The 27224-nt window shown below is 52.7% G+C and overlaps 1 protein-coding gene across 4 annotated transcripts in view; it reads right to left on the bottom strand.

Annotated features, from left to right (window-relative positions):
* Positions 1 to 27224, bottom strand: part of CLEC16A (C-type lectin domain containing 16A) — a 200255-nt gene that overhangs the window by 14540 nt on the left and 158491 nt on the right. Inside the window, exon 22 of one of the 4 annotated variants that reach the window (XM_045542594.1) lies at positions 6542 to 6688. The exons of the other annotated variants lie outside the window; for them this stretch is intronic. Within the exon in view, the coding sequence (XP_045398550.1) occupies positions 6675 to 6688 (14 nt within the window). The 3' untranslated portion in view covers positions 6542 to 6674. Of the gene's footprint in view, positions 1 to 6541; positions 6689 to 27224 lie in introns of those variants that run through there. 4 annotated transcript variants of the gene reach the window in all.

The raw sequence follows: 27224 nt of genomic DNA, 5'->3' as shown, positions 1-27224 counted from the left end.
GAAGTCTTCCTGGAACACCGGCATGGCCCTTTGTGTAGACAGACTGTGGCAGCCTTCACTCAGCGGCGCAGCTGAGCTGGTAGTTGCCAAAGAGACCACGTGGCTGGCCAGGCGACCTGGTGTGCCAAGCGTGGGGGGTCATCTCTTTCGCAGAGACTACTTCCCACCCTGCCCTGCCGCAGAGGGCTGCTTGCGGAGGGAACGGCAGGGTCCACAGCCTTGCAGTTCTCAGGAAGAGGCACTATGTGATGCAGTGTGTGTGTGCGGGGGGCGGCCGGGGGGAACTCAGATGAACTGTGGCAGACATCCGGCAAATCCAAACTCTGGTCAGGAAGATTCCTTGGGGACAATCCGCACAGCCTCACAGAACCAGTTTTATAGCCGCTTACTTCTTAATCACTTACAGTGGTAACCCCCAAGTTTACAAGCTATTTACTTGCCTTGAAAATGAATTACCCCTTAACAAATCAAAATGTCAAGGTGGCTTTTCCCGAGCTGCCTGTTTATCAGAGCCACGACCAGGGGGCCAGGCAGTGTGGTACCAGGGCTGGGATTAAGCCTTGTATGCTCTCGATGACGATGACCCCAGCCCGAATGGATGAGCGACACGGCTGTTGCCAAGGTGGTCACGCACCCCTTTTCTCTGAAGACACCGTCTTCTCTCTCGCTCTCTTAGGCTCCGGTGTATTATGGAAACGTATCTGGAGTGCGGCCTCTGGGCAGCAGATGAGTTGCTGACCCTGCACTCAGAGTCCTCAAGTTCTTTCATTTGGGGCATGGGGTGGGGTCAAACCGCAGACTGGCAATGAAATTTGCACGCACTGAGAGGTGAACAGGAAAAACAATCACCAGCCTCTGCTACCACCCACTTGTAGAGTCTGGCTGAGCAGAGGAAACCCCACTTCCCTCCTTTCCACTCTCTCTCCCCTCCTCAATGGTGCTGGGACACAGAAAGGCACAGTGGTTTTTTTGTTTGTTTTTTTTTTTTTGCTGGGTGCCCCGCCCCGCCCCTGAAATTTCAAGGGGCTTTCTGGAAATCCAGGTGGCAACTGCTTTGAGAGTCGGTTTGACACAGCCCAGAGTCAGCAGGAGAGAATTTAAGACGAGTGCCGAGGCCAGGGCGCCCTGTCCTCTGGTCCTTGCTTCATCCCAGCAATGCTGTCCTTGATGAACTAGCTCCGCGGAGGCGTCAGAGGCTTTCTGGGCATTAATCAAACGCAGGCTGCCAAGTGCTCGCAGACGCACAGACGAGCCAGAGACAGTGGGATGGGGCGCAGGCACCCGGGCCTCCCCGAAATCCTCTCCAGCAGATAACACTCCCGGCCCTCCCTGTCTCAAGCACAGCCTGTGAAATGGGGAGCAAAGGCCGTTTGAACTTTCCTACCGCCTGACCAGTTCCACCGCTAGGAACCGAGGCTGCGGAAGTCCCTTTGGGTGCATCCACGCAGGGAACTACAAGGACATTCAGAGCACTGGCGTGTAGACCAGGGAACTGAAGACAACTGGTATGTCCAAGGACTAGGGAAAGGGCACGTGAAATCCAATACATCTAGATGACGGAATCCGCTGGTGCCCACGACGATGCTGGGATGAAAGAAGATTAAGCACCGAAGGAAACGCGCAAAATGCAGTAAATGAGAAAAGGTCGGGAAAAGCACGTCCCGTGTGCTCCCTCTGTCGCGCCTCCTCCCTCGTCCAGGGCACAGAAAACAGACGGGAGGGACTGACTGACGCAGTGAGAGCACGAGGTGGTTTTACTGCGGGGAGTTTTATTTATCGTGCTTGTCTGAATTTTCCAAGACTCTTGCTATGAATATGAACGTTGTTTTAAACCGGGAAACACAGGAGGATGAAGGCAGGAACACGAGCTGCTGTGGGGCTGGACGGACTCGAGCTCCGGGATCTCTCCCCGAGACTCAGCAGCGCCTCCCCGGAGCCGGGGCCAGGCAGGCCGCGCCAGAAGCCGGTGGACCGACGCCAGCGGCGAAACACATCCCACACTTTCTAGGAGCTCTGGGCTTTGTGGGGGCAGCCTGGGGTCTCCCTGTTGCCCTCTGGCCCTGTTCTGTCAGTTATTTTTGGAAGATGAACTAATGAACAACTCTCTGGCATTTGTCGAGCACAGAAATACCACAAATAGGCCGCCGGTCTTCTATTTCAGGCCCACTGATAGGGGAGCACTGGGCCTGGATCAGAATACCAGGTTCGATCCAAGCTCTGCCCACACTGGCGTGGAGACCTTGAACAACCCTCCTTCTCCTCCACGGGGGTCTGGGTGTTCGGGCTTTCCCGCTGAGAACAGGTCACCGTGTGCTTCAGGATCCAGCAGCGGCCCTGGGTTTGCAGCGGGTTTTGCTTTGCTCACATCACGTTTGTGTTTGTCTGTTGTGGTACCACCATTCACGTGTTGGGAGATTTGACACACAAATCTGGATTTCTGGCTTCTTAAATAATGAAGAGATCTGGCATTACCGAGCCCCATTCCCACGGGACAGCAGCTGGAGGGGGCAGAGCACAGCTGGTTCCCTCCCCTCCCAACTTGCCTGGCCTCGTGGGCATTTCAGACGATAATCTCTGCTTCTTAGCTTTACATTCTTGGTCAAATCCACAAAGTCGAGTCCCTCCTCAAACCCTAGCATCACTGGGTGTCGGGGTCGGGAGCACTGGAAACAGGCCACCTGTCTCCAGCAACCTGGGTCCTTCCCCAGACCCATAACCAGAACCACTCGCTCTCTGCCTTTGCTGCGCTGGTCCCCAGACTGGGATTCCCTGTTGCCTTTTTCTGTCTTCACAAATCCCTCCCCCATCCCTCATGGCGCACGCAGCTCAGGGCCAGCTTGGGCAGGACTTTTTGCAGCAAGTGGCATTAACTGTTCTCTCCCCTGTGCTCCTGCAGCCTGCCCTGTCCAGCCTCGGGGCCTCGTCAGCTGTGGAGGAGTTGGCCTGCCCAAGTAGAGCATAAGAAACCTGACCACAAAGTATTTAGGTATTTTGTGCAAGGACTATCATTATTTTAACCACCAACACCTAGAATCCTCTGGGTTAAGAGGGTTTTGGACAGCATTTCTGATGTTGCTAACTCTCTCTCAGTACCCATTCTCCCCTTCAGCTGCAGCTACAGAATCTGGCAGCTTGGCATGGCCATGACTAAGTTGTGGCCAGTGAGATGGATGTGGCATGTGGGATTTCCAAGAAGGCTCTTTAAAAGGAAAGTAGGTGTATCTTCTTCCATTCTGCTTCCTGGAAAATGAATGTGATGGCTGGAATTCCAGCAGCCATTCTGAGCCATGAGGATGAATCACACATTAGGGATGGCAGATCTTTGACCAGGAAGGAGCCTGAGTTCCTGATGCCTTTGTGTAGCTCTTGCCCACCCCCACCCAGGCTTCCTTTAGCTGAGAGGGAAATGAACTTCTCCTTTGGGATTATCTTTACTATGTAGGTGAGCTTAATCTTAACTGACACAGTTGGGGAAAAGGCTTTATTAATGCAGGGATGTGAGCTGAGTCCACTAGAGACAAGGGACTGGTCAGCAACCGGCACTTTCCGTACAGGGGAAGCTGCCCCATGCCTGCTGGAGAAATCTGGGCGTGGTGGAGAGAGAGAGGGATGGGCTAGCGAGATGGAGATGTGAGCCTGCTCTTGGTCCCCAAATCTTTAGGAAATACTCTCTCAATTCTTTCCTATGTGGCACAGGTGGACTTTTTTGGTGAAAACCAGTGAAAGGACTGAGTTTTTGTCTGGGTTCATACCAGGCCACAGAGATTTCGCACGGGGGCCAAGACCCGGAAACAGCGGAGACCATGAGAGACTAAACGGTGGAAGGGCTTGGAGGACCAGAAACCCCAGTTTCCTAGGGGGTTTGAGCTAAATCTCCCAGTGAGCAGGGAGGCCCCAGCTGACCTCTGTGGCCAGCCAGAGCTGTGCTGTTTTGTACACTGTAATTACTCTGAGGATATTGCTACGTGACTGAAGTGCAACTATTTCAGGCTAAAAATAAGTAAACAAATAAATAAAAATCTACCCTTTGGAAGATAAGAAAACTGAGAGAGCTGAAGTGGAAGGACCCCAGCTGGTTCAGAATTCGGGGGTTCACCATACTCTACTCAATGGCACTAACTTCACCCCACTTCCCCCTGCATTTATATCCGGGGAGGATCGGAGACGGCTTATATTTTAAAACTCAAACTCAAATGCCATAGATTCTAAATGCTGAAAGCCACTGAAACAAAAACTAAATGAGAATCCAACAATAACAGGTGAATGGGAAGTGACAAGTTACACCCGAACGACTTCCAGCTACGGGAAGTTAATGTCACCATTCAGCTCTGGGAGCCAAGACCTCAGGGAGAATTGAACCAGGCGACCTACATGAAACACCAATTCATCCACAACGTTCCCGTCCCACTAAACCCTCCTGGGACGTGTCCCTGAAAGCAGCTTCACACGAGACACAGCTGCCCGACGAGATGGAGCCTCGAGCCGTAAAGATAACACCCTGTGACAGCCCTTTTCCAAGTTTTTTTTTCCTAAACAGCGAAACTCCAACTTATACATGAGATGAAAACAGAACTGCTCTGGCTGCCACGGTGCCTTGCCAAGGAGGGGGTTCCCCTCTCCTTTCTGGACACATCTGTGGATCCTGCTTTTGAAAACCACACGCACGGCAAAGCTGGCTGGCTGGCAGCGGAGGTGGATGAGGGGCGGGGGGTAAAAAGCTGGTGGTCCTTCCCCTTGTCATCTGTCTCTCCTTATTTGATAGGGACATGGGCACTGACAAACTATGCTGTCACATTAGACAACAGGAGCGCAGGCCTGCTAGTATGCGTACGTGGGACACTGCCCGTGTGGCATGGAGACGGTGGGGACCAGTGGGGACTGGGCGGACTAGAAAGGGCGGCTCCGGCTTCTCCCGACTGCTGCCATGTAATAACACAGGCCTCAGCGCAGCTGCCGTTTTGGGTTCTTCAAGAGAAGCTGGATATCTGGATTTTCACGTAAAGCTTCCTGATTTTTAAAAATACTGACACCTTAATTCACGTCCTTTTTTAAAAATAAGAGGCGGGCAACCGCAGGCAAGCCAGACCAAGCACACTGTCTCCCGTCCGCGTGAGCCATCAGCATGCAGTCTGCTCTGGGCAGAGACGGGGTCTCTAGCATCCAGTTTTAGCTCTGGGGTCCACGTGTCGGGGACACCCTGCCCCAACTCCAGAGATGGGTAGCTTCCGAGCTCCCGAGCTACGTGATCGAGACATTTAAGTCTCAGATAGAAGTGCAATGAAGTGCAGATGTCGACAGACCTCTTTAGGAAAAAGCTCTAAGATTTGGAGGGGAGAGCTGCCTGCCCTAGCAAAAGCCAACACTTATTTATGGTAGTTTCAGACTGAAAAGCAGAATATGAAACCCGCTGAGGGCTGATTCAGAAGCAACCCGTGCGTTTTCCAGTCTCAGAGGTGAATGGAGACCGTGGGGCGGGCGGCCTGAGCTCGCCTTTCATTAGCAAATTCGTCCCGAGGCTGCAGCTCAGGTCTCTGGCGATGCACTGTTCATATTTTCTCACCGCCCAGCGCGATGCTGGGAAACAGTAAAAAATCAATCGGCCTTGTGACCTCGTGCACAAACCGAAGACAGCAAGCGCGCCGTGGCCGTATTTCTCCCCTGGCTGGCTCCGTCCTCGGCTCTGCCCTTTCACCTCCCAGTGTAGCCTGCCAGGTCCCTGGGGCCAGAGAGGAGGGGCTGGGATGCGACAAAGTCTGGGACTGCAGCTGCCGGGGGCGTGGACAGCTCATTAGATAGACCCACAGGAGACACCAAGCTTGCTCGTTCACGCGTCTCACTCAAGAGGCAGCTCTGGAACCTACCCTCCGGCAAGAGGAGCACGATACCAAGGGCAGGCAGGGGCTGGGAGCCACGGAGTGGGGGGGCCGTCCCCGGAAAGCCAACCAGGAAGATAGGGCACAGGGCCCAAGCTACCCACAGAGGTTCTAAGAGCACGTGTTGTGGGGCTGAGGAAGCAGGGTTCAGATCCAAGTTCAACAACGGGCGCGCCCAGGCTCGCCTGGGACTCCTAAGAGAAATCTGCACAAAAACAAAGAAATCTACTGACACGTGGGTAGGATTCAGATGGCAGTGACCCTGTGGGCCAGCAGGCCCCTTGGTGTCCCCCACAGTCACCTCCCTCACTGCTAGGACCCCGAGGTTTGGGTAACGGCAGAAGCCTTAGGGACTTGCGGAGAGACCCTCCTTTCTGCCTCCCTCTATTCAGCCTCCAGCCAGTGACTGTTTCCGGCTGTGTGCACAGAACTCCGTGCTGTCGGGGCAATCGAAGGGCCTCCCCACAATGGTGGCTTTCGACTTTTTTCCTGTGCATTGGCACCAACGAAGCTACTTCCTGCCCAGCCCAGGGGGCAGATCCACAAATCAGGCCCCTGGGGAAGAGGTGCTTCTACGGCCTTCCTGGGCCAAGCCTGAGCCGCCAGCATGGGCCGCGTCCTGATGCTGACCACGGGCGACCCCTACATCACTGAGGGCTGTACCTCAAAATGCTTAAAGACTTTATTTCTGGTTGCTGTTCAAGGGATAACATGTCCAACATACAAAAATAGCTGGGAACGTGCAGAATCTTTTAGCCTACAGCTCTTTATCCATGGGTAAATCCTCTTGGATTCTAAGGACTATACTTGAAAACCTGCAGAAAAGAGAAAACGGTCTTTCAGTATCTTGCTTTCTCTTTGTGCCATCTCTGTCCTAACTGTGCCCTTAGAAATTCTCAGTGAAGGCCTGCCGTGTTGTGTGGGCCGCCTCCCAGGGGAGAGATCCAACGTGCAAATGTCCCTTTCGCTACCGGGGCATCTGGGCTGCGTGGATGTCAGGAATGCATGTGTTTGTGCATGCAGCTGTGCTGGCATTCCTGCGCTGCCTCGGACATGACAGTTCTCCAGGACTCAGCGGGTCAGCCGGCACGCGGGGGGCGGGGACAGGAGGATGAGATCTCTGAGAATCTCTCACAGTGGTACAACCCAGCTTTGGATTTTTAGAACTGAGTGTTGCCAGGACCGGGCCCCTGCCTCGCCCAGCCCCTGCCCTCTTCCGATGGCATTACCGTCTGTACATTAGTAACCAAAAAGCTCCACAACAGTCTCTCAGCCAAGGCATTAGAAAGCTCATCAGCGTCCATCTCGGCTGCCTCTCTACTGAGGCAGCGAACCGGGCTGAAAGAGCAGCAAGAGGGAGGCAGGTTACACAGTTACCAGGAACGTGTCCAGACACAGGGGCTCATGACCTCGCTGCTCTGGCCCAAGAGCCTAAGGGAGCCGAGTCAGGGACCCGCCAGGGGCGGGGTGGGGCAGCCACATCCCTGCTTGCAACGATGGCCTCCGAGGTTCTGGCTGGCCATGGAGCGCTCCTGCCCGGCAAGGCTCCAGTCACATCCTGCTTTGTCCTCCCGGGCCAGAAGCGGGGAGGCCGCGTGCTGTGTGTCTCACACTGACATGTAGTCATATGTCCGGCCCTGTGTTTACAACAAGGGGGCCGTGTACAAAGGGGTCAGGGATTCATTTTGATTGTCTGTCAAAGGGACGTGCAGGTGACACATACTGAGTGTGCTCCCAAGGCCGAGAGCCGCATGCCTACAGTCCCATTCCATGTGCCCGTGTTTGCCAGGACTCCGAAGCTGCACAGTGGGTTGGCTTACTCCTGCAGCCTGGCCCAGGCTGTCACCAAAGCCTCTCCTCCCACGTGTTTTAACGGATTGGGGTTAGGCCAGACTGACGGCTGATGACGTTCTATTACATTGCTCTGTCGTCACTACCTGGAGATACTACCTGGGACGGTGTGGGTCAGAGAGCATCAGGAAGCGTGTGCAAAGCTGCACAAAGACTGCGCCCACAACCGAGGCGGGTACGTGGGCAGGACTCTGCACACTTCTGTCCTGGCAGATCTGCGGGGCACAGGCTTCTGTCCTCTGCAGGGGAGAAGCCCTGAGAACAGCAGAGCGTGAGCTCGGGGACTGCAGCCTCTGCTCTGGGCACAGGACGCAGTGGTGAACAGAGCCCAGGGGTCCCGCCTCTCCCCACGGGCATGGGACTTCAGGGGACCCACTCACCCCGAGAGCCTGTGTCCTCTCTCATACAAAGCGGGGTGAGAACCCCGCGGCTCACAGAGCTCGTGAGGACTGAAAGCGCTGAGGGTAAGGGCTTCTAAGGGCGCGGGTAGCGCTTGCTTTCTTAATCGCCAAGCTGGAATTCATGGTGCCCGGGACTTGGGCCCAAGGAAGCGAGAACTGGAAATTTTCATTTTTATAAACGCCTTTAGACAAACGGGTACGTAGCGAAAGAAACGGTCAGCTCTTTAGAGAAAACAACGAAACTCAAAACAAAAGTCTTCCTCACGGTAGCCTTTACGATGGAATGTTTTAGGAGTTATTAAAGTGAGACATGAGAGAGCTTTTCTAAAGTAAGTTCAAATATCTCAGTTTAGGGGATTTACATAAAAACAGTTTATGAGGAAATGGAGTTCTTGTGACTTTCATCTAGATTCTCCAAACTCAGGTGATGCTGCATTCAAGACATACAACTGTCTGTATGTCTTTGATAGACAGATGATGGGTTAGGATGAAACGCATGAAATTGCCAATATTCAGCCAAGTTGACCGACGAGAACAGCCATTTCCTATGGCTCAGCTTCCCACCAATATGTCCCTCTTAAAGATCTCGACTGGAACAAGTCACAGAGGACGGGGAGGGAGGAAGCAGCACCTGTATATTCAAACAAGTAGCTCTCCCGAATTCTCCACTTCTCTGCCCCGTCAGCGTATCCGTGTGTGTGTGTGTGTGTGTGTGTGTGTGTGTGTGTGTGTGTGTGTGTGTGTGTGTGTGTGTGTGTGTGTGTGTGTAGTATGCACACCTCCACATGCTCTTATCTCCAGCTTAGATTCATTCTCTCATTTTCAAAAGCCAGCGTGTGTGTGTGTTGTGTGTGTGTGTGTGTGTGTGTAGTATGCACACCTCCACATGCTCTTATCTCCAGCTTAGATTCATTCTCTCATTTTCAAAAGCCAGCATGTGTGTGTGTGTGTGTGTGTAGTATGCACACCTCCACGTGCTCTTATCTCCAGCTTAGATTCATTCTCTCATTTTCAAAAGCCAGCAGCTTCAACAAAATACTTGGAAATGACCTTGGCACTTAAGGAAAGGTGTGTTTTTTTGATAGAAAACCCATAAAAAGGGGACTTACAAGGAACCAGAAGGGCTTCCCGAATAGGCTATGGTTTGCTCTGTTTTCCCTTTCTGCTTCCTCGCAAATGCTAAAGCCAGTGTCTCCAACATTAAAATCACCCTGGCTATTCTGCATTTGTAGTTTTGACTTATTTTTTTTTTAGTATTATTAATATTTTATCATAAAAGTATTGATTTCCTTTAACTAAGAGACTTTAAAGTTTGCTGCATCCTTAAGCATGATTTTATTATGTCTTGGGGCCAAATGTTTTTCCCTCTCCCCACCCCCAAAGGAATGCTTTTCCTTTTATATAATGTGTGTCAAGAAGAAAAAAGAAATTGATTCACAGAATTCTGCATTACAGGCAACTTTTAAGGAACGTGTCTGGTATATACACTTGGATGGACATTTCTCAAACACAACCGTATGTTTTATTGTTAAGCCTTTTTAAGCTAAGTAGAGGTAAGCACTAAAGCACAACACTTATATTAAAACACGGGATCGCTCCAGGAGAAGCAGATCTGGGAAAATTAAGACAACTGCGCACATGACCCCAAAGCTTAGAAACTCCAAGGCCCCAGCATTCGTAAAAACCTTCCTTTCCACATTGTCATCCTCTTCCTTCTTTTAAGAAAGGCAACAAAAACAAGAAGAGCTCCCGCTGGTCTGGGGCTGCCTAGAAAAGGCACCGTTTCCTTTTCTGTCCAAATCCCCGGCATCACACGCCAGCTGCAGAGGGAGGGAGAGGACACTGGCTGTACGGGACCCATCCAGGAAGCCGGCGGAGGGCAGTAACTGGCAAAACAAACTGAGCGCTCTGAAATGTTTAAATATTGAACATCCTTTCTCCTTCCTCCACATTTATTATTAACTTGGACCCGCATCACTGTGTGCACTGACTTCATTTCTTCCCAAGAATCTGAGACACAATGGACAATGCGCAGGGCCGAGGGGGGTGGGGTGGGCGGAGATTCGGGTTTCTTTCTCTCCGACCCTCGCCGGAGCTCCCTTACGGTCAGCCTCACGGTTTTAGAGCCACGAATTCCTGGAAACGTCTCAGCCTTTCAATGACCCCTGGCGCCCAAATGCAGATGATTAGTGCCCCAAATATTGACAGCCTGGACTTTCTTCCCCTCGCAAACAAGGGAACAGTGTCAGAGGGAGGCCACATGAAAGATGCTGTCACTGCTGGATTAGTCACGAGGACAGGTGCTCTATTGTTTCGCTCTGTGCTGGTTCCCTCCGCTCTGCCCAGGTAGAAACAATGCTCAGGATGCCACGTGAATGCCAGAAGGGCCCTGGTTTAAACAACAGAAAATCTATCGATAGCTACTAGTCACCGATGTTCTTTGCTCAGTTTCTAGACAACTGGGAGGGGCCGGCGGTGGCCCTGCTCTGACATGTGAAGCCCATCAGATGTCGGTGACCCCGGCCAGCAGCCAGGCAAACTCCAGGCTGAGGCCCTGCATCACTCCTTGTGCAGATGAACATGTGGGATGGGAAATATAAACCTAAAATCTTGCCAGAACACAAGGCAGCACCTTCTCTTGGGAACAGAAAAGGGGGGTGGGGGGTGGACCATCCATCAGACCCATGCAGAAACCAGCTGCCCTCCTGCCAAAAAAGAAGATCCTGTGGGTTTGCTAGCGGGATGAGCTGGTTATAAGTGTTCGTTTTTCCTGGGCTTTTATCTGTTCAAGTGAAATTGTCCCAAATGACCGGCCTAAGGCTTCCACTTTCCTTTAAAAGACAGCACTACATTTGAGATCGATGTTTTTCCCTGAAACGCAGGCTAAATTTATCCTTCCCTGCATCCTGCTCTCTGGTCTCTGCTAAGCTGGCCCTTGCCTTGCTTAGTTAGGCGTCTGCTGCCCCGTGCTGGTTCCCAGCCCGCAGCACTCCAGCACCGAGCTCTGCCTTCGCTCACGGCACACACACGGCCCTCTGGTTCTCCAAGGGGACTCCTCTTCTGCCGCTTTCTCTGAAGTCCTTGTTAATTAAGCTCTGGCTTTCCGGTTCTTTACCTGTCCCCAGCTCTCAGAATCTACCCTAAGAAACCACCAGGTTGGGTGGGCTTGAGCACTCCTGCTCTGGCCAGCCCCCACGGTCCCAAAGTGGCCGAGTGCTCATTATCCGATTGCCTTTTGCAGCAGGGGCTGATGCAGGCGGCCGTGGGCTTTCCAGACTGAACTAAATCAGAGAACTTACTTCTCCCTCCTGGTCTGGCTTGGCAAGCTGCCCTGGGAGTGAAATTTCACTGATTGATCTAATGCCTGATGCCCGGAGGGCCCCGTATTTCTGAAATCCCTATTCATCTCTATGGTTGCAAGAGAACATGCCCCAAAGAGACATTTTGAGCTATGGTTTCTAGTTTGCTATTAACCTGTAGACTCTCCCTCTTTTTGGCAGGAATGAGAAATAAAGATGTGACTTGGTGGAAAGCATGCCTGCGCCCATGCCGGCAGGCGGGCACACGCACGTGCACACGACCTCGCCTTGGAGCACCGAGCAGGCTACGACTCCAGGAAGCCCGGGGGAATAGAAACACAGGGGCTAGGTGAGGCCAGGGGAAGCCCCCAGTCTGCTTTCTGGAAAGCAACCTGGCGAGGTGCTAGCACGAGCTTTACCTACGACATTCCCTCTGACCCTTAGGAGTGGTTTCTAGAGGAATAACTGGAAACATGGACCAAGGCTTTTGCATAAGGATGTGCGTCATCACGCAGTGGAAATAACTTAACCAGCCAGTATCAGCAGAATAAGTAAATTCTGGCTACTTCACACTGTTTGGAGTTGAGTTATGTCCCCTCCAAATTCTTATGTTGATGTCCTAATACCTCAGAATCCGACCTGATTTGGAAATAGGGTCATTTTGCAGATGCACTGATAATTAGTTAAGATGAGGTCATTAGGGTGGGCCCTAATTCAATATTACTACATCTTCTAAAAAGTTGAAATTTGGACACAGACACGCACCCAGGGAGAACACCATGTGAGGATGAAGGCAGAGACTGGGGTGATGTTTCCACAAGCCATGAAGTAGCAAAGGTGGCCAGCAAACCACCGGAAGCCAAGGGAGAGGCCTGGATCAGACTCCTCCTGACACCCTCAGAAGGAACCAACCCTGCCCACACCTTGACTGTGGACTTCTGGCCTCTAGAACTAGGAGACAATAAACTTCTGTTGATTATGCCACCAAGTTTGTGGCACTTTGTTACAGCTACCTCAGGAAACTAATACCCAGATGATGGACTGTTACGCAGCCATGAAGAATGAAGTTTGGGAAGAGGTATTTTACAGCGCAGGGCAACACTTCTGACACGACTGCAACATTGTTAAAAACAAAACCTTGGGACCCAGCAGTTCTGCTTCTTGTGCCACATGTGTGCACAGAGAGGTGTGTATGCGGGTGCCCACTGGAGCACTGTCTGGGACAGCAAAAGCCTGGAACAACTGAATTGCTCAGCCACAGAGACACAAGCATCCACATTGCAGAATACTACGCAGCCGTGAAAAGGAACATGTGAGATCTGTAAGCATAAACATAGATTCCTGATTCACGGTGGTGTCTGAAAACAGCAAGCTGCAGTAGGGTATACAGAATTATGATTCTGTTTAGTTGTTTCTTTTTTTTTTTTAAGGCAGCCCAAACCATAAGACAATTACAGATCCATAACTCCTTACCCTAAACTTCTGTGGCCAGATGTGTCTTGGAATTTAGAATCTTTAGGAATTAAAAGTCCGTGTGGTGCATATATATACATCATGTCACACCCTCAGCTGGGTCTCAAGTAGCTAAAACAAAATACTAAATTTCTGCAGAAAAAAATACATATACTTAAAATAACTGGCATCAACAACTTGTATAAACGGCCCTTAAATAGTTCAGGGCCAGTTTTGCCACCAAGTGAGTTGGGAAAAATTTCTTTATTTTCAGAGCTGTTTGGACTTTAGAATTTCAGAGAAGGGGTCGTGGCCCTGTCCTGTCCCTCGGCCCTGGGCCCCGGGCACATGTATTTAATGCAACCACACAGAAGGGTCTGGGAAAAGATGAGGCAAACGGGGACTGTGGGGTGTCTGGGGACGGTTGGCAAGTGGGGAGGAAAAGCCAAAGGGGACTTAAGTCTCATTTGCAATGTTTTGATTTTTTTAAATGAAGAATCAACCCATGTATTTCTCAAGCAACTAAAAATTGTTTTAAAAAATGAAAGGGAAAAAACAGAGAAAATACAAATGGAAAATAAACTGAAATATTAAAAATGCTTTCTTCTGGGCTGGTAAGATTGTGAGTGATTTCTTCTTCCTGTAGCTTTACAAAGTGCATTTATAATTTTCTGCATTCATGTATCAATGCACAAAAATTAATTTGATGCTGCCTGCAGTAACATCGAAACAGCTGACTGGTCCCACTCATTCCTGTCATCATCAGCTTGTCCCCAGGGCCTTTGTGACCGCGTGGGGTTGAGTCCTGCTGCCTCTCTGACTTGCCACCACGGGGGGCTCCCGCTCCGGCTGCAGCAGCACCGGCCCTGCACCTCCACCGCCAGGAAGCTCGCCCCTCCCTGGCCTCTGCTCGCAGCTTTGATTCAGCATCTCTCTTCATCTCTCTGTCCTTTACTTTTCTGTCCTCTCTGGCCTTTGATTGCTTTTGGGAGTTTATCATATTGAACTTTTATCCCTTTCCAGGAAACCCTATTATTTTTTCTTCCCTTTCACAATTAATAAGTAATCGTGAGAGCACTTCTTTGGACAGAAGTACATCCTGCCTCCTCAACAGAACTGCTGGAGCCTCTCTCTGGTGGCTCCTCCGGGGTGGTGCTGGAGGGCACGTCACACAGGGGAGAGCATCCCGGTGGAGCACTGCGCGTGGGGGAAGGCACCAACCGATTGCTCCTTCTCTGAGCTGCTCCAGGGCCTGCGAGGCAGCTGCGCTTCCCCGGCCATCCTCCAGGCACCGGCCTGGGAGGCTAAACGCTGGTGTACGGACGGGGAAATAGAGGCCCAGCATATGAGTTAAGAAGGTGGGCTTTGGGGACAAACAGATATGGGTTCAAAATCCAGCCCTGATGCTGACTGGCTGTGTAACCAGGACTGTAGCCTTGAGCCTCAGTTTCTCCGGGTATATAAGGGGAAAACAAACCCTACTTCATACATCATGGTGAGGATTAAGTGAAAAGAATCCATACACCTCGCTTAGCACAGCGGCTGACATATAGTAACTGCTCAGCACACAGCAGCTGTGCTGTTAAGTCCTGGTGTCTGGACATCCTTCCCCAGGTTCTACCTCGCAAAAAGAGGACAACTAGCCCTAATCACGTCTAAGACATAACATATAGCATCTGGGATTATATTTTTTAAAGTTATTGGTGTGAGCCAAATAAAGTTGCTGGCATATCATCTGCCAGCACCAGGAAGTAACTTCCAGAGCAACCACCAAGCGCCGTTCACCTGCATTCTGCCTCAAATCCACAACGCAAACTGCTCGCCGCACTTCAAAGATTTCAACAAATGTTCACAGCAGTGATTCTCATACCTACTTTCTTTCCCAGAAATCACGATTCTGAGGTCAGACCACAATCAACTGAGATTTCTGTAAAGGTATGAAATGCAAACTTATCTCATAATTTACAGGAAAGAAAAGGGAACAGGAGGCTATTTTACCAGTAAGAACACAGTTTTCTTCTTCAAAGTCAAAAGAAATGGGAGAAAGGCACGTTTTAGGGAAGAGGAAGGGTGCCAGGTGAGTCTGGACTGCATCAAGGTTTCCAAATTATTCCGGAATGTGTTGCGGGTTCCAATTTCTTTTTTTCACATTTGGACTGCTTTAAGGAAAATGTTACATAAATTGGACAATTTTATGATCAAAATGGGACACAAATGAGATAATCTGGTCTTTATGTGCTGTCTGATGACAGCTTTGTGACAGTCTGAGAGTTTGGAACCATATTTTTAATACGACAGTTTTATTGAGATATAATTCACATATAGTACAGTCTACCCATTTAGAGTGTACAATTCACTGATTTTTAGTATATTCATGGGGTTGTACAGCCATTGCCACAATCAATTTTAGAACATTTTCATCCTGCACATAACTAGTTTTGAGTATAGCTCATAGCAGGGGATTGCGAATGCTCTACTCCTCACCTCAGCGAGCGAGTCTGGAACCCGGCCTTGCAAACAACCCTCCCTTCTAGGTTCTGCTGTCTGTCCTCTCGCGTGTGGCACAAAACAGTGCATTCCTCAAATCAGGCCCAAGCCCAAGGATATTTCCTTCCATCATGGAAAAACGTCCCAGGTTGAATTTCTCCTTCTGTGTTAACGAGGTGGGGAGGCCAGGGCGCTGCAGGGCGCTGTGCTGACACCTGCCTGGGAAACAGGACCAGGTCTCGGGCCCCACTTACTGGGCCAGGGTGGAAAATGATGACAAAGGGGAATTCTGTGCCCGGCCAAACTGGTGGCGAGTGTCATGTGGGCAGCAGTGTTTTCATTCCTTAGGGATCAGGCAGCCTGTGGGCCAAGGCACCAAGCTCTCCTGTCTGTGGGGACCCCTGTCTGGGACACAATGGCCCCCAGCATCTCTCCTCTGTCCCCTCCTCCCAGGTCAGCATCCTTTCCTCAGAGAAGCCTTCTGGACTCCCTGTCTAGGTCAGACGCTGTTCCCGCACACCACCCCCGGGGACAGTTCCTCCAGGGCACCAATCACGGTAGACAGTTCTGGACTATCTAGGTACGCACAGTGCCTGGGAGCTCCAAAGGGACTGATCTGTTTGGATCACCCTGAGTCCCCAGTGAACAATGTCCAGCACATAGAAGGGGGTGTTAAAGATTTGTTGGCTCTATCCCTCCATCCCTCTAGTACTTACTGGGCAGCACCTATGTGCCCGACACAGCCCAGGAGCCAGGAATTCAGCAGGAAACCAAACACAGTGCCTGCCTTCCCGGCGCCCGCAATTTGGTAACAGGATAGGACAGGGCAGGGGCAGATAAGGAAGAAACAGAAAATGTGATATGAAGGGCTTGAGTGATATGAAGAGAATTAGCAGGGGAGGGACCCTGGAGCGCTGGGAGTGGGGGGCAGGGGTGCTACTCCATGGGATGGTCAGGGAAGACCCCTGAGATAGTGAGGCCTGGGAATGACCTAAGGAAGTGAGGCCAGAGCCACACAGGTACCTCGGTGAGTGTTCCAAGCAGAGGCCACCAGTGCAGGGCCCACGAGGCAGGGGTGTGCCTGGCATGGCTCAGAGGTCGGTCTCAGGAGGAGCAGAGGGACCAGACTGCACGGGACCTGGGGCCAGTGTGAGGGCTCGGCTTTCACTCTGAGTGAGAAGGGGTGATGGAGTTGAGCAGAGGAGACATGTAATCTGACTTACACCTGGAAAGGATCTTTTCAGCCATGGAGCTGAGAACAGACAGTAGGAGAGAAGGAGGTGGGGCTGATTTTTAAGCCACTGAAATAGCCCAGACTTGGCCAAGGCCAGGAGTCAGCAAACAATGTCCTGCAGGTCAAATCCAGCAACTCCCCTGTCCCACCGGTGAAGATTTCCTGGAGCGCGGCCACACCCCTTCGGTTACAGATCATCTGTGGCTGCTGTTGGCTGCAATGGGAGAGTCTAGTGACAGAGACCACATGGCCCTAAAAGCCTAAAATATTTACTCTCTGGTGCTTCAGAAAGGAGTTAGCCGGCCCCTCGCCCAGGAGATGGGTGTGGTGGCGAGAGTCCTGGCTTGTGACTGCATTTCCCAGGTGGAGCCGACAGCTCGGGGACGGCATGAGTGCAAGAGAGGCCATGGGTGACACCTGCTTTGGCCCTGGGCCGATGGGTAGATTTGGGCTTCAGTCACTCAACATGAGGTCATGTTATCAGCCACCTCTTCTTTCCAGCTAAGTGTGGTCATCGGGTCCCACGGGCAGCCCAGCCTGGGACTGACCCCTATGAGGGACATTTTTCCTGCTCCTATGGCTATGTGGGGTTGATATGGAGTGGGAGGCTCAGCCCCCATCAGTGGCCCCCTGAGCCATCCAACGAAGTCCAACAGGTAACCAGGAGCAGGGCCAACCCCACGTGGCTTCTCTTGCTGTCCCCCTCACTGCCCCAGGCAGCTTGCAGGAGCCTCCTGCAGACAGCCCAGTCATGGCCCTGCCCAAACACATCCCACGGCTAGACCCCCCCCCGCCCCACCCCAGACACAGGAGGGAGCAGCTTCTCAGACAGAGGAGAGTGCCGCCAACGGCCCTCCCCTCACTCTGACATAGCTGGGCTGGGCCCGGGCAGCGGGCTTTTCCAAAAGCTCTCAAGGTGATTCTAAGAATGCCCAGCTAGGGCGGAGGACCACAGGGGTAGGCTGGCTAAGGCCAGGGCCTCAAGCTGGGGAAGATTCTGCTGGCGCTGGGACTCCGTGCTTCCAAAAGAGCCAGGGCACCAGCAGGGCAGGCCCTGTGGGCCTCTCTCAGCTGAGGGAAGGGTGGCCTTTCTTTGCTGCCTTAGGGTCCCAGTTGACGAACTTTCTGATCACCTAGTTGGCCGCCCCACAGAAGTCATGGAGGTACAGGACAGAGAAAGGACAAGTGTGCCTGCCTGGAGAAGCGAGGAGCCGACCCGAGGGCTATGCTGGGCTGAGCAGGCCTCCTCACCCCTGGCAGCAGGAGACAGAGGCCTTCTCCAGCCTGAGGCTGCAAGGACAGCACACGTGGCGCCTCGGCTCCTCTGCGGTAGCTCAGCTTTGCTAACGCGCGTGCGGTTCCTGCCGGAGTTTCCAAGATCCGCTTACTCTAAGGTGGCTGACGGAGGGCGGGAGCCCATCAACCCAGTGGTTTGCTGAGAAAGCGTGGAGGGCCAGGGCTAGGAGACACGTTCAAGGCACGATTTGGGGTCAATCACTTAAAATTGTCCTCCAGCGGGCTGGACAGTTACGGGTTCTGATCCTCTGGCAGGCCTCTGGGCCGTGTCAGTAACAGCACGGGACGGGGAGCAAGAGTGAAAAAGGAGAACACAGAGCGGAGGCCGGTGGTGGCCGGAGCGCAGACCAGGGTTGGGCAGAGCTGGGAGGGCACACGGGCTTTGCTGCGCACCAGCTGTGCAACGCCAGGCATGCCACTGCTCCACCGTGAGCCTTAGGAGCCCTCAGCTGCAACCCGAGCACCTGCCTACCCAGCCCCAGGGAGGGCTGAAGAAGAGACAACGAAGGCATGGAACGCGCCAGGCACGGAGCGCGAAGCCAGGTGAGCCCGCCCCTTCCTTCACTCCGTGCCCAGCTCCTTCCTGCTGCAGGGCACTGCGCATGCTGTTCCCAGCCCATCTGCTCCAATGAATCCTCCCACAGTCCGCCCACTGGCCGGCTCGGGGAAGCCTCCCCACCCCCACCGGACAAGGCCAGGTTCCCTGTTATAAACGAATTAGTTGCTGGCGTGATTATTTGAATGCTGCCCGTCGCTCTTACAAGACTGCAAGCTCCATGTGGCACACAGGGGATGCTCAAGCAATGTTTACTGAACAAAGCAATGAAGGAAAAGACAAGTCTTGCCGCTTTCCACCAAGCCCACCCCTGGAGACCCACGAAGGCAATGAGCTAAAGATGTTTCCACACTCACACTGCTGCAGGGCTTAACTGCACTCTTGGCTAGCCCCCGAATCTTCCAGAAAGTCTTTAAATTTGTTCCTGACCAGGAGGCCCTAAATCTCCGCTGCAGAGGCTCCTGTGCCTCAGCCGGGGCGCCAGCGTTTACCGCGGCGGGTCAGTGCCTTATTATTATTTTTAGAGAGCTCTGGCTGAGAGCCAGGCTGGGCTGCGAAAGGTAGGAGAGAAAGCTGTTGATACATCACGCCTACCGGGCAAATGTCAATTGGCTCACGAAGCCTAGACAACCACTTAGTGCTGCCGGCCAAGCACAGGCTTCTGGAGGCCTGATTTATCATCGAGCTCTGACAGGTGAGCTCAGGAACGACGTGTGTGGGGTGGCAGGTGAGATCACAGTGCCCCGGCTTCCAACTACACCTCCCCCAAGGCAAGGCCAAGAATTTCTTCTGGTCCCCAGGCCCTGAGGAGGATCCCTGGACACCAGACAGGGCAGACTGTGGGGGTCAGATGACCTACGAGTGGGTTTCAGCAACACCATGCACTACTGTGTGATTCTGGGCAAGCTGCTTCACCTCTCTGGGCCTCAGCCCTCTCAGCTATTAAGTGGCAGGAGGAACAGCGCACCTTCCTAGCCAGGCTGCTGAGACCCTGGATTGTGTAGACATTTAGCTCAATGCTGGCCACGCATGGGGTGGTGAGTCTCACGGAATGCTCTTGTCAGGTGGTACCTGGGTCATTCAGATGGTTCAACCTCAGAACGGCTTAGAGGGCACAGTACAAAGCACACTCCTGCCTCCTGGCAGTGTGAAACAGGTCACCTCACCTATCGAGCCTCAGTTTCCCACCTCACTACCCTATAATGTGTTATATAATGTCTGGGGAGTGCCATGCCTTGGAGCAGATCTGTCACAACCAGGCAAGCTGTACCCAAACCCACCACTGACCACATTAGCCAAGGGTGCTCCCCCACGCCCAGCTGCTCTTAGCTGCCGGGGGGACCCCGATGGCCCCACACTGCCGTCTCCAATCCACTGCCCCCTGTATGCACCAGGAGGTCAGACAAACATGAGCCAGGTTCAGCCACATCCCCTGCTTAAAGCCCCCCAGAGGCTGCCCAGAGTGCTCAGAATGAAATCCACATGCCTCATCATGGCCTTCCAGGCCCCCATGGGCCACCCCCCAATGACTCAGCGACCTTCTGCCCTACTCCCTGCGCTCCGGCCACTTGGGTCCTCTGGATGACTTGCTCGGTCCGTGCCCCTGACCCCCAGTTATCTCAGGCGCTACAGTCATCCGTTTCCAGGCCCACCTCCCGCACATGGGCTGCCATGAGCACGAAGGCCTAGGATGGGCTGCAGGAGGCGCTCAGTGTGCACTTGCTGGAAGAAGGGACGTGGCCAAAGATGGCACCTTCTACGGTAGCTCTAACAGGGCAGGTGCTCAGAAGTCTGCCTGGCGCCATCCACATGGCTGGCAGAGCTCAAGGGCACTGGCTAGAACACCTGTGAATACCCTGTGGAGCAGCCTGGAGGAGCATAAGCTGCCTGCAAGGGGCTGGAGCCAGGGCCACGAGGCTGGGAGTGCTGGCCTGCCAGCCCCGAGCTCGCGACGCTGCGCAGGCCGCTCTACTGCTCTGAGCCTCGGCTCCCTCCTCCTCAACAGCACTGACAGCTTTGATACTGTGACTGTGTGACGCACGGAGTGCTGGCCCAGCTAAGCTCTTGCCCCTGGGAGGCAGGTCCTCCCATCAGCCCCATTCTACAGAAGGGGACACTGAGGCTCAGGAGCTTTACAGAACTTCCTGATATCACACCGTTGTCTATGGGGAGGTGTGGACTCGAACCCGGATGGCCTAACGCCAGGGCGTCTGGCCCTAACCTCCTGCTGCAGCGCTCGCTCAGCAGGGATGTGGTGTCAACAGCACGGTGGCACGGCAGCGATGGCAGCTTTCAAGCTTCCTGCGGGTGCTTTGTGTGGGTTGCACGGGGATGGGGGTGGGGTGGCCACTTGGCTGCACATGGCGGGGATGGGGACACAGGGTGGATTCTGCATTTGCTCTTTGCTGCTGGGGGAGTGTAGGGGTCAGAGAGAGCACGACAAGCAGGCCATGGTCCCCGCCAGGCTGGTCACTGCTTTGGGACACTAGAAAGCTGCTCTTAGCCAACGGACACTTCCCTTGGGCTTCAGGCTGGAAATCTGGCAAAAAAAGAGCATTTTTCCAAAATGCCCAAGATTGGGTAAATGTCAACTATTCCAGAATATTTTCCAGGTTACTAAGAGTGGTGGGGGGGTGGTATTTCAGGGGAGGCTCATTCCCTCAACACTGACTCTTCCTGCCACCCGGCCGTCCCTGAGGTTTAAGAGGACATCCTCGAGCCAAGAGGCTGGAGTGTGCCTGGAACCCAGCACCGGAGGCCCAACCGTCGGGCTGTGAGGTCAACATGCTCAGAAAGCCACAACAAAAGCGTGCTTTGACCTCAGAAGCTCCGTGGAGGCTTCAAATCAACTTAGCAGGAAAGGGAAGAACGAAGAGGAGATAACTTTTTTCTCAGGAAGCCGTAAAAGCATCAGAAGCAGCAGGCTCACTCTGGTCGCTAGCTCTGACACTCCGGGCAAAGGGCTTTGCTGTCTGAGTCTTGCCTGCCCCGGCTGTAAGAGTGGGACTAAGAACGCTGCAGTTTTTACATATTTACCTCTTTATTGCACGTAAAGCAAGCAGCCTAGCGCCTAGCACATAGTTGGCATTCAATAAATAGGGCTTTTATCCGGGGCCTTAAACAAGTCTGCGAGGTTAGAAGTAGACCACGTATGCTATGCGCCTGAATTTTTACCAACTGGCAAATATTTTCGGAGGTGTCACTAGAAATCACAGTTCAAACTTAGTAGTTCATGCAGTCAAAGCATCTGCTCCCCAAGTCACACTATGGATTCCTCACACTCAGCACGGAAACTGAGGAGGTGGTTTCCGAGGACTTGAGCTCACGGCGACGGAGACAGTAAAACAATCCGTCAGCGCCAGTGGATGGGCTCGGGAATGTTTTTGCTGTTACTCTGAGGCTTCAGGAAGCAGGCTGTTTAAGTGTGAAAAGATGTCACAAAACAGCCATTCCCATCACACTGGGATAATATTGACTTTCGGCCCTTCGGGAACTCAGATGTTAAAAAAATAATCCTGTGTGTGTTCTTGAAGAAAAAGCACATTTATACCAAATGCCGTGGCTGGACAGCCACAAATAAAGGAAGCTGTATTTCAGTCAGGGGATTCTGGCTACAGAGAAAAGAAAGTAGAAAGTTGAAACCTCAGTAGAGGCGCCAGGAGGTACATACAGAACCCTCTGGTGGCCCATCATGCCAAGCTCTGAGGCTCTGTCTGGGATGACAAGCGGAGCCACAAGTGGGCCACCCCCTGCAGACCCCCCAGTCCCGGAAGACCTTTCCAATCATCACAGTTCCTGAAGGCCTCCTAGACAGAATAATATCCAGAGATAACAAGGATTGCTGGGTCAGAAGTTGGGATCATCAAAGTGCCCTTGTGAGGCCGGACACGGTGGCTCACACCTGTAATCCCAGCACTCTGGGAGGCCAAGGTGGGGGCACTGCTTGAGGCCAGGAGTTTGAGACCAGCCTGAGCAAGAGCGAGACTCCATGTCCACTAAAAATAGAAAAATTAGGCGGGCATGGTGGGGCGCATGCCTGTAGTCCCAGCTACTCAGGAGGCTGAGGCACGAGGATTGCTTGAACCCAGGAGTTTGAGGTTGTAGTGAGGAATGATGATGCCTCTGTTCTCCAGCCCAAGCGACAGAGAGAGAGCCTGTCTCAAAAAAAAACCAAACCAAAAAAAAAACCCCCCAAAACAAACCAAAAACCCCCCAACCAAACAAAAAAACGCCCTTGCAAGCTAAATGCGTAGAGAACATTCAGAGGGAGAGACACACTGAGGCTCTGTAATATTTTGCCTTAAATTAGCCCTGTGGCTTCCCATTTCCCCAGGCAAACTGGTCACCAGATCCTGTCAGTTCCACAGCCTAGCTATTCTGGATTCACTTCACCATTTCTTACCCTGGGGAAACCCTTGTGCAAGGATGCTGGAGGTGCCTCTTAGGTGCTAAAGGACAAAACACTGGCCACAACCTAGACACCCATCAGTAGGGGTTTGGCTATAAAGAGCGGCTTGACCAGACGACTGACAGCAGCAAACACACGAGGGTGCTCTTATGAACCAATGTGGGAAAGCCTCCAGCACATACTATTGAGTGAAAACAGCCGTCACCGAGGTTTGTTAAAAAGTGCTATAATCCCACAGCACAAGCACAGTGGCGAACGCCCAGGACAAGGCACGGAAAGATGCACACCAACCTGAGGAAAGCGGTGGCCTTACGGAGACTTTTCTCATCCATGAGATGGGCGCGGTGCCACCTGCTACACAGGTGGTGAGCGGGACGCGTGGGGGCTGTGTGTCCCTCCTGGCCACCCTTCCCAGCTCTAGCCAATCACAGCCTGAGTCCATTCTGCTGCCCATGTCCCCTGGCTCATCACTCCCCTCCCTCAGGACCCTCAATGGCTTCCTGCTGTTTCCAGGATAAAATTCTAACCCCTTGGCAAGCCTGTGAAGCCCTTTGTCACCTGGTCCTGCCAGCTTCCCAGCCGTCTCTCCTGGCTCCCCTCCCCGGGAGCCGCGCCTTTGCATGTGTGCCTCCCGGGTGCCAGGGAGCCCTGCAGAGCCAGAGCTTCGCCCGCCTGCCTCCTTGCTCCGACGACCTGCTCCTAAGTCTGTCCGGGCTTCTCTGCACGCGCAGCACAGTGTTTATTTGATTCACAAAGGACCTCAGCAACACCTGCCCAAGGAATCTTCCCTTTCCTGACCCTGACCAGTGTATTTGTCATGCGACTTCCTTAGAATTTTAAAAGTTCCTTTTAAAAATACCAGCCCTCCCCCCCCACTTCCCCACCTCCTTCTCCACCAGGTGGTCCCCTACTCTGGCCCCCAGGAGCTGCCATGCTTTGAAGAGGCCATCCAAGGCATGAAGGAAAGGGACACGCTGAGAACCCAATGACCCTGCACTGTTACTGCCACATCTCTGCCCTCTGATCTGGTTTTTCTCACTCTTAGGGGTGAGAAAATGAATGAACAAGTTTCTTTCCCACACTTACTTGGAAGTTCAATCCCTCAAATCCCAAAGGCACTGTGGCTAGCTCTGGGGAAGCGGGGAAGCAGTTCTTCCACCGTACTCCAGGGGACACCCTGGGGTTCCTAGGACTAGTCAGAAGCAAACAGTATGCTTCAATAGAACAAGCCCCGGAAAGTTTTATAATTCTATGGACCTTTCCTTTAGAGGCACAGACTTGTCCCCATAGATGTAAGTCACGCTCTCCACTGGCATCTGCCCTCCTGGCTCACACAACGGAGCGCTCAGCCCTTAACTAACAACGAAAATTACAGAGAGCAGCTCACCTTTCTCATGCGCTTGATATGCGCTAGGCATCGTTCTAGGCATCTACCTGACATGTGCACAGAGCCTAACGAGGTAGGTGACATTTTCATCCCTATTTTTTGTTTTTTCAATTGTAGTAAAAGACACATAACAAAATTTACTGTCCTAACCATTTTAATTGTGCATTTCAGTAGTGTGAAGTAGACTCATAATGCATCATCCCTGTTTTTTATATGAATAAACTGAGGCCCAACGAGGTGAACTAAACTGGCCCAAGGCCACGTAACAAGTTTACGTGGAGGTGGGAAGCTGGGACTTGAACCCGCAGCCTCTGGCTCCAGGGCTGTGCTCGGTTACTTCACTCTGCTGACCCTCACCAGGGCAAACACTCTGCTGCCGGGAGCAGAAACCCCACAGTGAACGAACAGAAGACACAAGGGGAAAGAGCACACGGGATACCGCAGGGGGAAAGACTTAGTGAATCCTATCTTTTCTTGGTGCTTTTCTGTCTTTTCCAACTTTACAGCGTGCTTGACTTGTACTAAGAAGTCGGGTGACGAGGATGGGCAGGAGCCACACCTAGGTGCAAGGACAGACATGTCTGCGCTGGTGTGCACACGGGGCAAGCAGCCGCGCCACTCGCTCTGCCACTGACGCTGGCACGGGCCTGCCCGCGAGGCCGCCCCGCAGGGGGCCCGCCCGAGCCCACAGACATTCTGGCTTGTAGCCACGGTCAAATGGCGGATTGCACGTGGGGTTTGTTCTCTTCCCACACCCCCTGCACGGGCTTTCTGCACCCCTCTCCTCAAGCAAGCAGGGAGTGTCCCCTGTTCTCTGACACACTGTCATGACCAGAAGGCTCCTGGGCACACAGTCATTTCGGCAGTCCGAGGCAGGGAATGAGCCTGAGGAGTGAAGCAACACTCAGTTCTTCGGAACTCTCTTCCTCTCCCTCCCTGCAGCTCCTAGGAAAAGCATCTGGGCGAGACAGCCGGCTCTGCCTGCTGTCTGTCCACATTTGGCAAGAGCTGGCTCCTCAGACAACAACTGCTATTGTGTCCACGGGGAAAGTGTCTTTTGTGGGCATGCTGCAGGCAGGGAAACCTTGTGGGCTCTGATCTGAGAATGCGGTTCCTTCCCGGGCTGTGTGCGCCCAGCTCCAGGGCACCTGAGGCTGCCCCGGGGGCCTCCCAAAGAGACTTCACAAACAGGGGGCCCCTTGGACTCAGCTCAGAGCTGGTTTCTGAGTGGGATCTGATCTGCAGACCCCTCCCTGACCACTTGGAGTCTGCCCTCCTTAGAAACAGTTGCCAGCAAGCGCTGAAAGGAGCTCAAACCTGCTGCTTTTGCTCAGACAGGATTTTGAAGTCTTATTTCCGCTTTTTGCTCACGACAGGCCAGGGAAAAACTTGTATAAGAATGGGTCCTGCACCGCTAGTCTGGTTTGGAAGTGGCAGTCTCAAGAGAGGGTCTCTTTCTGGACAGCTGCTTTGCAGGTGTGTCCTTGACCCCCGGGAGGCAGGTCTGGGAGCATGAGGACTTGGGAGTGTGTTAGTGTGGGGGATGGAAGAGCAATAGGGAGCGTTCCTACTAGACCAGGGCCACCCCCCGAGGCCCCTCTCTAACCAGGGTCTATCCTGCCAGCCTCTGAGGCAGGTGGCAAAGCTGCCACATGCAGCAGCTCAGTCATTACAGGCTGAACATTCCAAATCCAAAATGCTCTAAAATCTGAAACTTTTTGCGTGAGGCCATGACATTCAAAGGAAATGCTCATTGGACCATCTTGGATTTGGGATTTTCAGATTAGGGATGCTGAACTGGTAAGTATAATGCAATATTCCGAAATCTGAAAAAAGAAAAAAAATTCCAAAATCTGAAACACTGCTGGGCCCAAGGGATAAGGGATCTTTATCTGAAACGCCAGCCTTGAAGCCAGTGGGATTTTGAGGCAGGAAGTGGAGGTAGGATGGCAGCCTGCCCTGCGTGAGCTCTGTGGTCTTGGTCTGAGCCTCAGTTTCCTATCTGCAAAGCAGGACCAGGGACACTGGCTTCCACAGTGGTCGGGAGGACAGAATTCATGCATAGAAAGTGCCTAACACAGTTAATTCTTCCAAACTATACCCCGCACTTCCAGAAATAGATATGGCTTTTTCTGCTCAAAACATGCTTAGAGTTGGAGCTGACCATGTGGTTTTGCCTGATACTAGTGAGGCCTCAGGGAGCCACAGTTAGGCTTTTACTTCTAAAATCAGAAAAGGGGAATTCGCTTCAGAGTTGGTGAACGGTGGCGGGGGCGCAGGACCTGCCGGGCAGACTGGGTTTCAAAGCCTCCCCGGGCTGGGGGAGGGTGTTTGGTGACCTTGGGAGGCTGCTTCCTCACAGGCAGAGAGGGAAAATGGCAACACCTTCCTTCTGAGGGTTGTTGGGAAGATCAGATGAGAAAAATGCATACAGTGCTTAGTAGCTCAATAAATTTGGCTAAAAAAAAAAAAAAGCCTCAGGGTGGGGATTGAGTTTCCGAACCTCACTGACCCACTGGCCAGTTTCTGGCCAAGCTGGAGGCTGGAAGGGTTAACCCGGGCTGGGGCCTGCAGGACGGTGGGTGGGGGGCTCTCCTTCCTGTGGGACTCCAGAAAGGGCATTTGTGCCTTGGGGAGCCGGCTCCAGTTTTATAATCGGAAAAAAGAAAAACAACAGGCTTAAAAAATTAGTTTCTGGGAAACACCACCACGAGATGACATTAGCACCTGGTACGAAAAACCTCAGGGGAGGAGAAGTCAGAACGATGTCTATGAATTAAACATCGATTTTTTTTTTCTTTTCTCTTTTGGATGCCAGGCCGAGGCTCCGCGGTCTGCACGCTGGCTCCCAGCACACTGTGATCTTGCACTCTTCCTTGGTTACTCAGCTGCCAAAGGCAGCTTTTCCGAAGAACTATTAAATGTTCTAGGTCAGGCTACTGATACTGCCGGTTCGTTTGCCTTTGATAACGATAACACC

This window comes from Lemur catta, chromosome 2 (genome assembly GCF_020740605.2).
Source record: "Lemur catta isolate mLemCat1 chromosome 2, mLemCat1.pri, whole genome shotgun sequence".
NCBI classification, from domain to species: Eukaryota; Metazoa; Chordata; class Mammalia; order Primates; family Lemuridae; genus Lemur; species Lemur catta.
The sequence above is the reverse complement of the archived record's forward strand: the minus strand, read 5'-3'. Positions and strand labels throughout refer to the sequence as shown.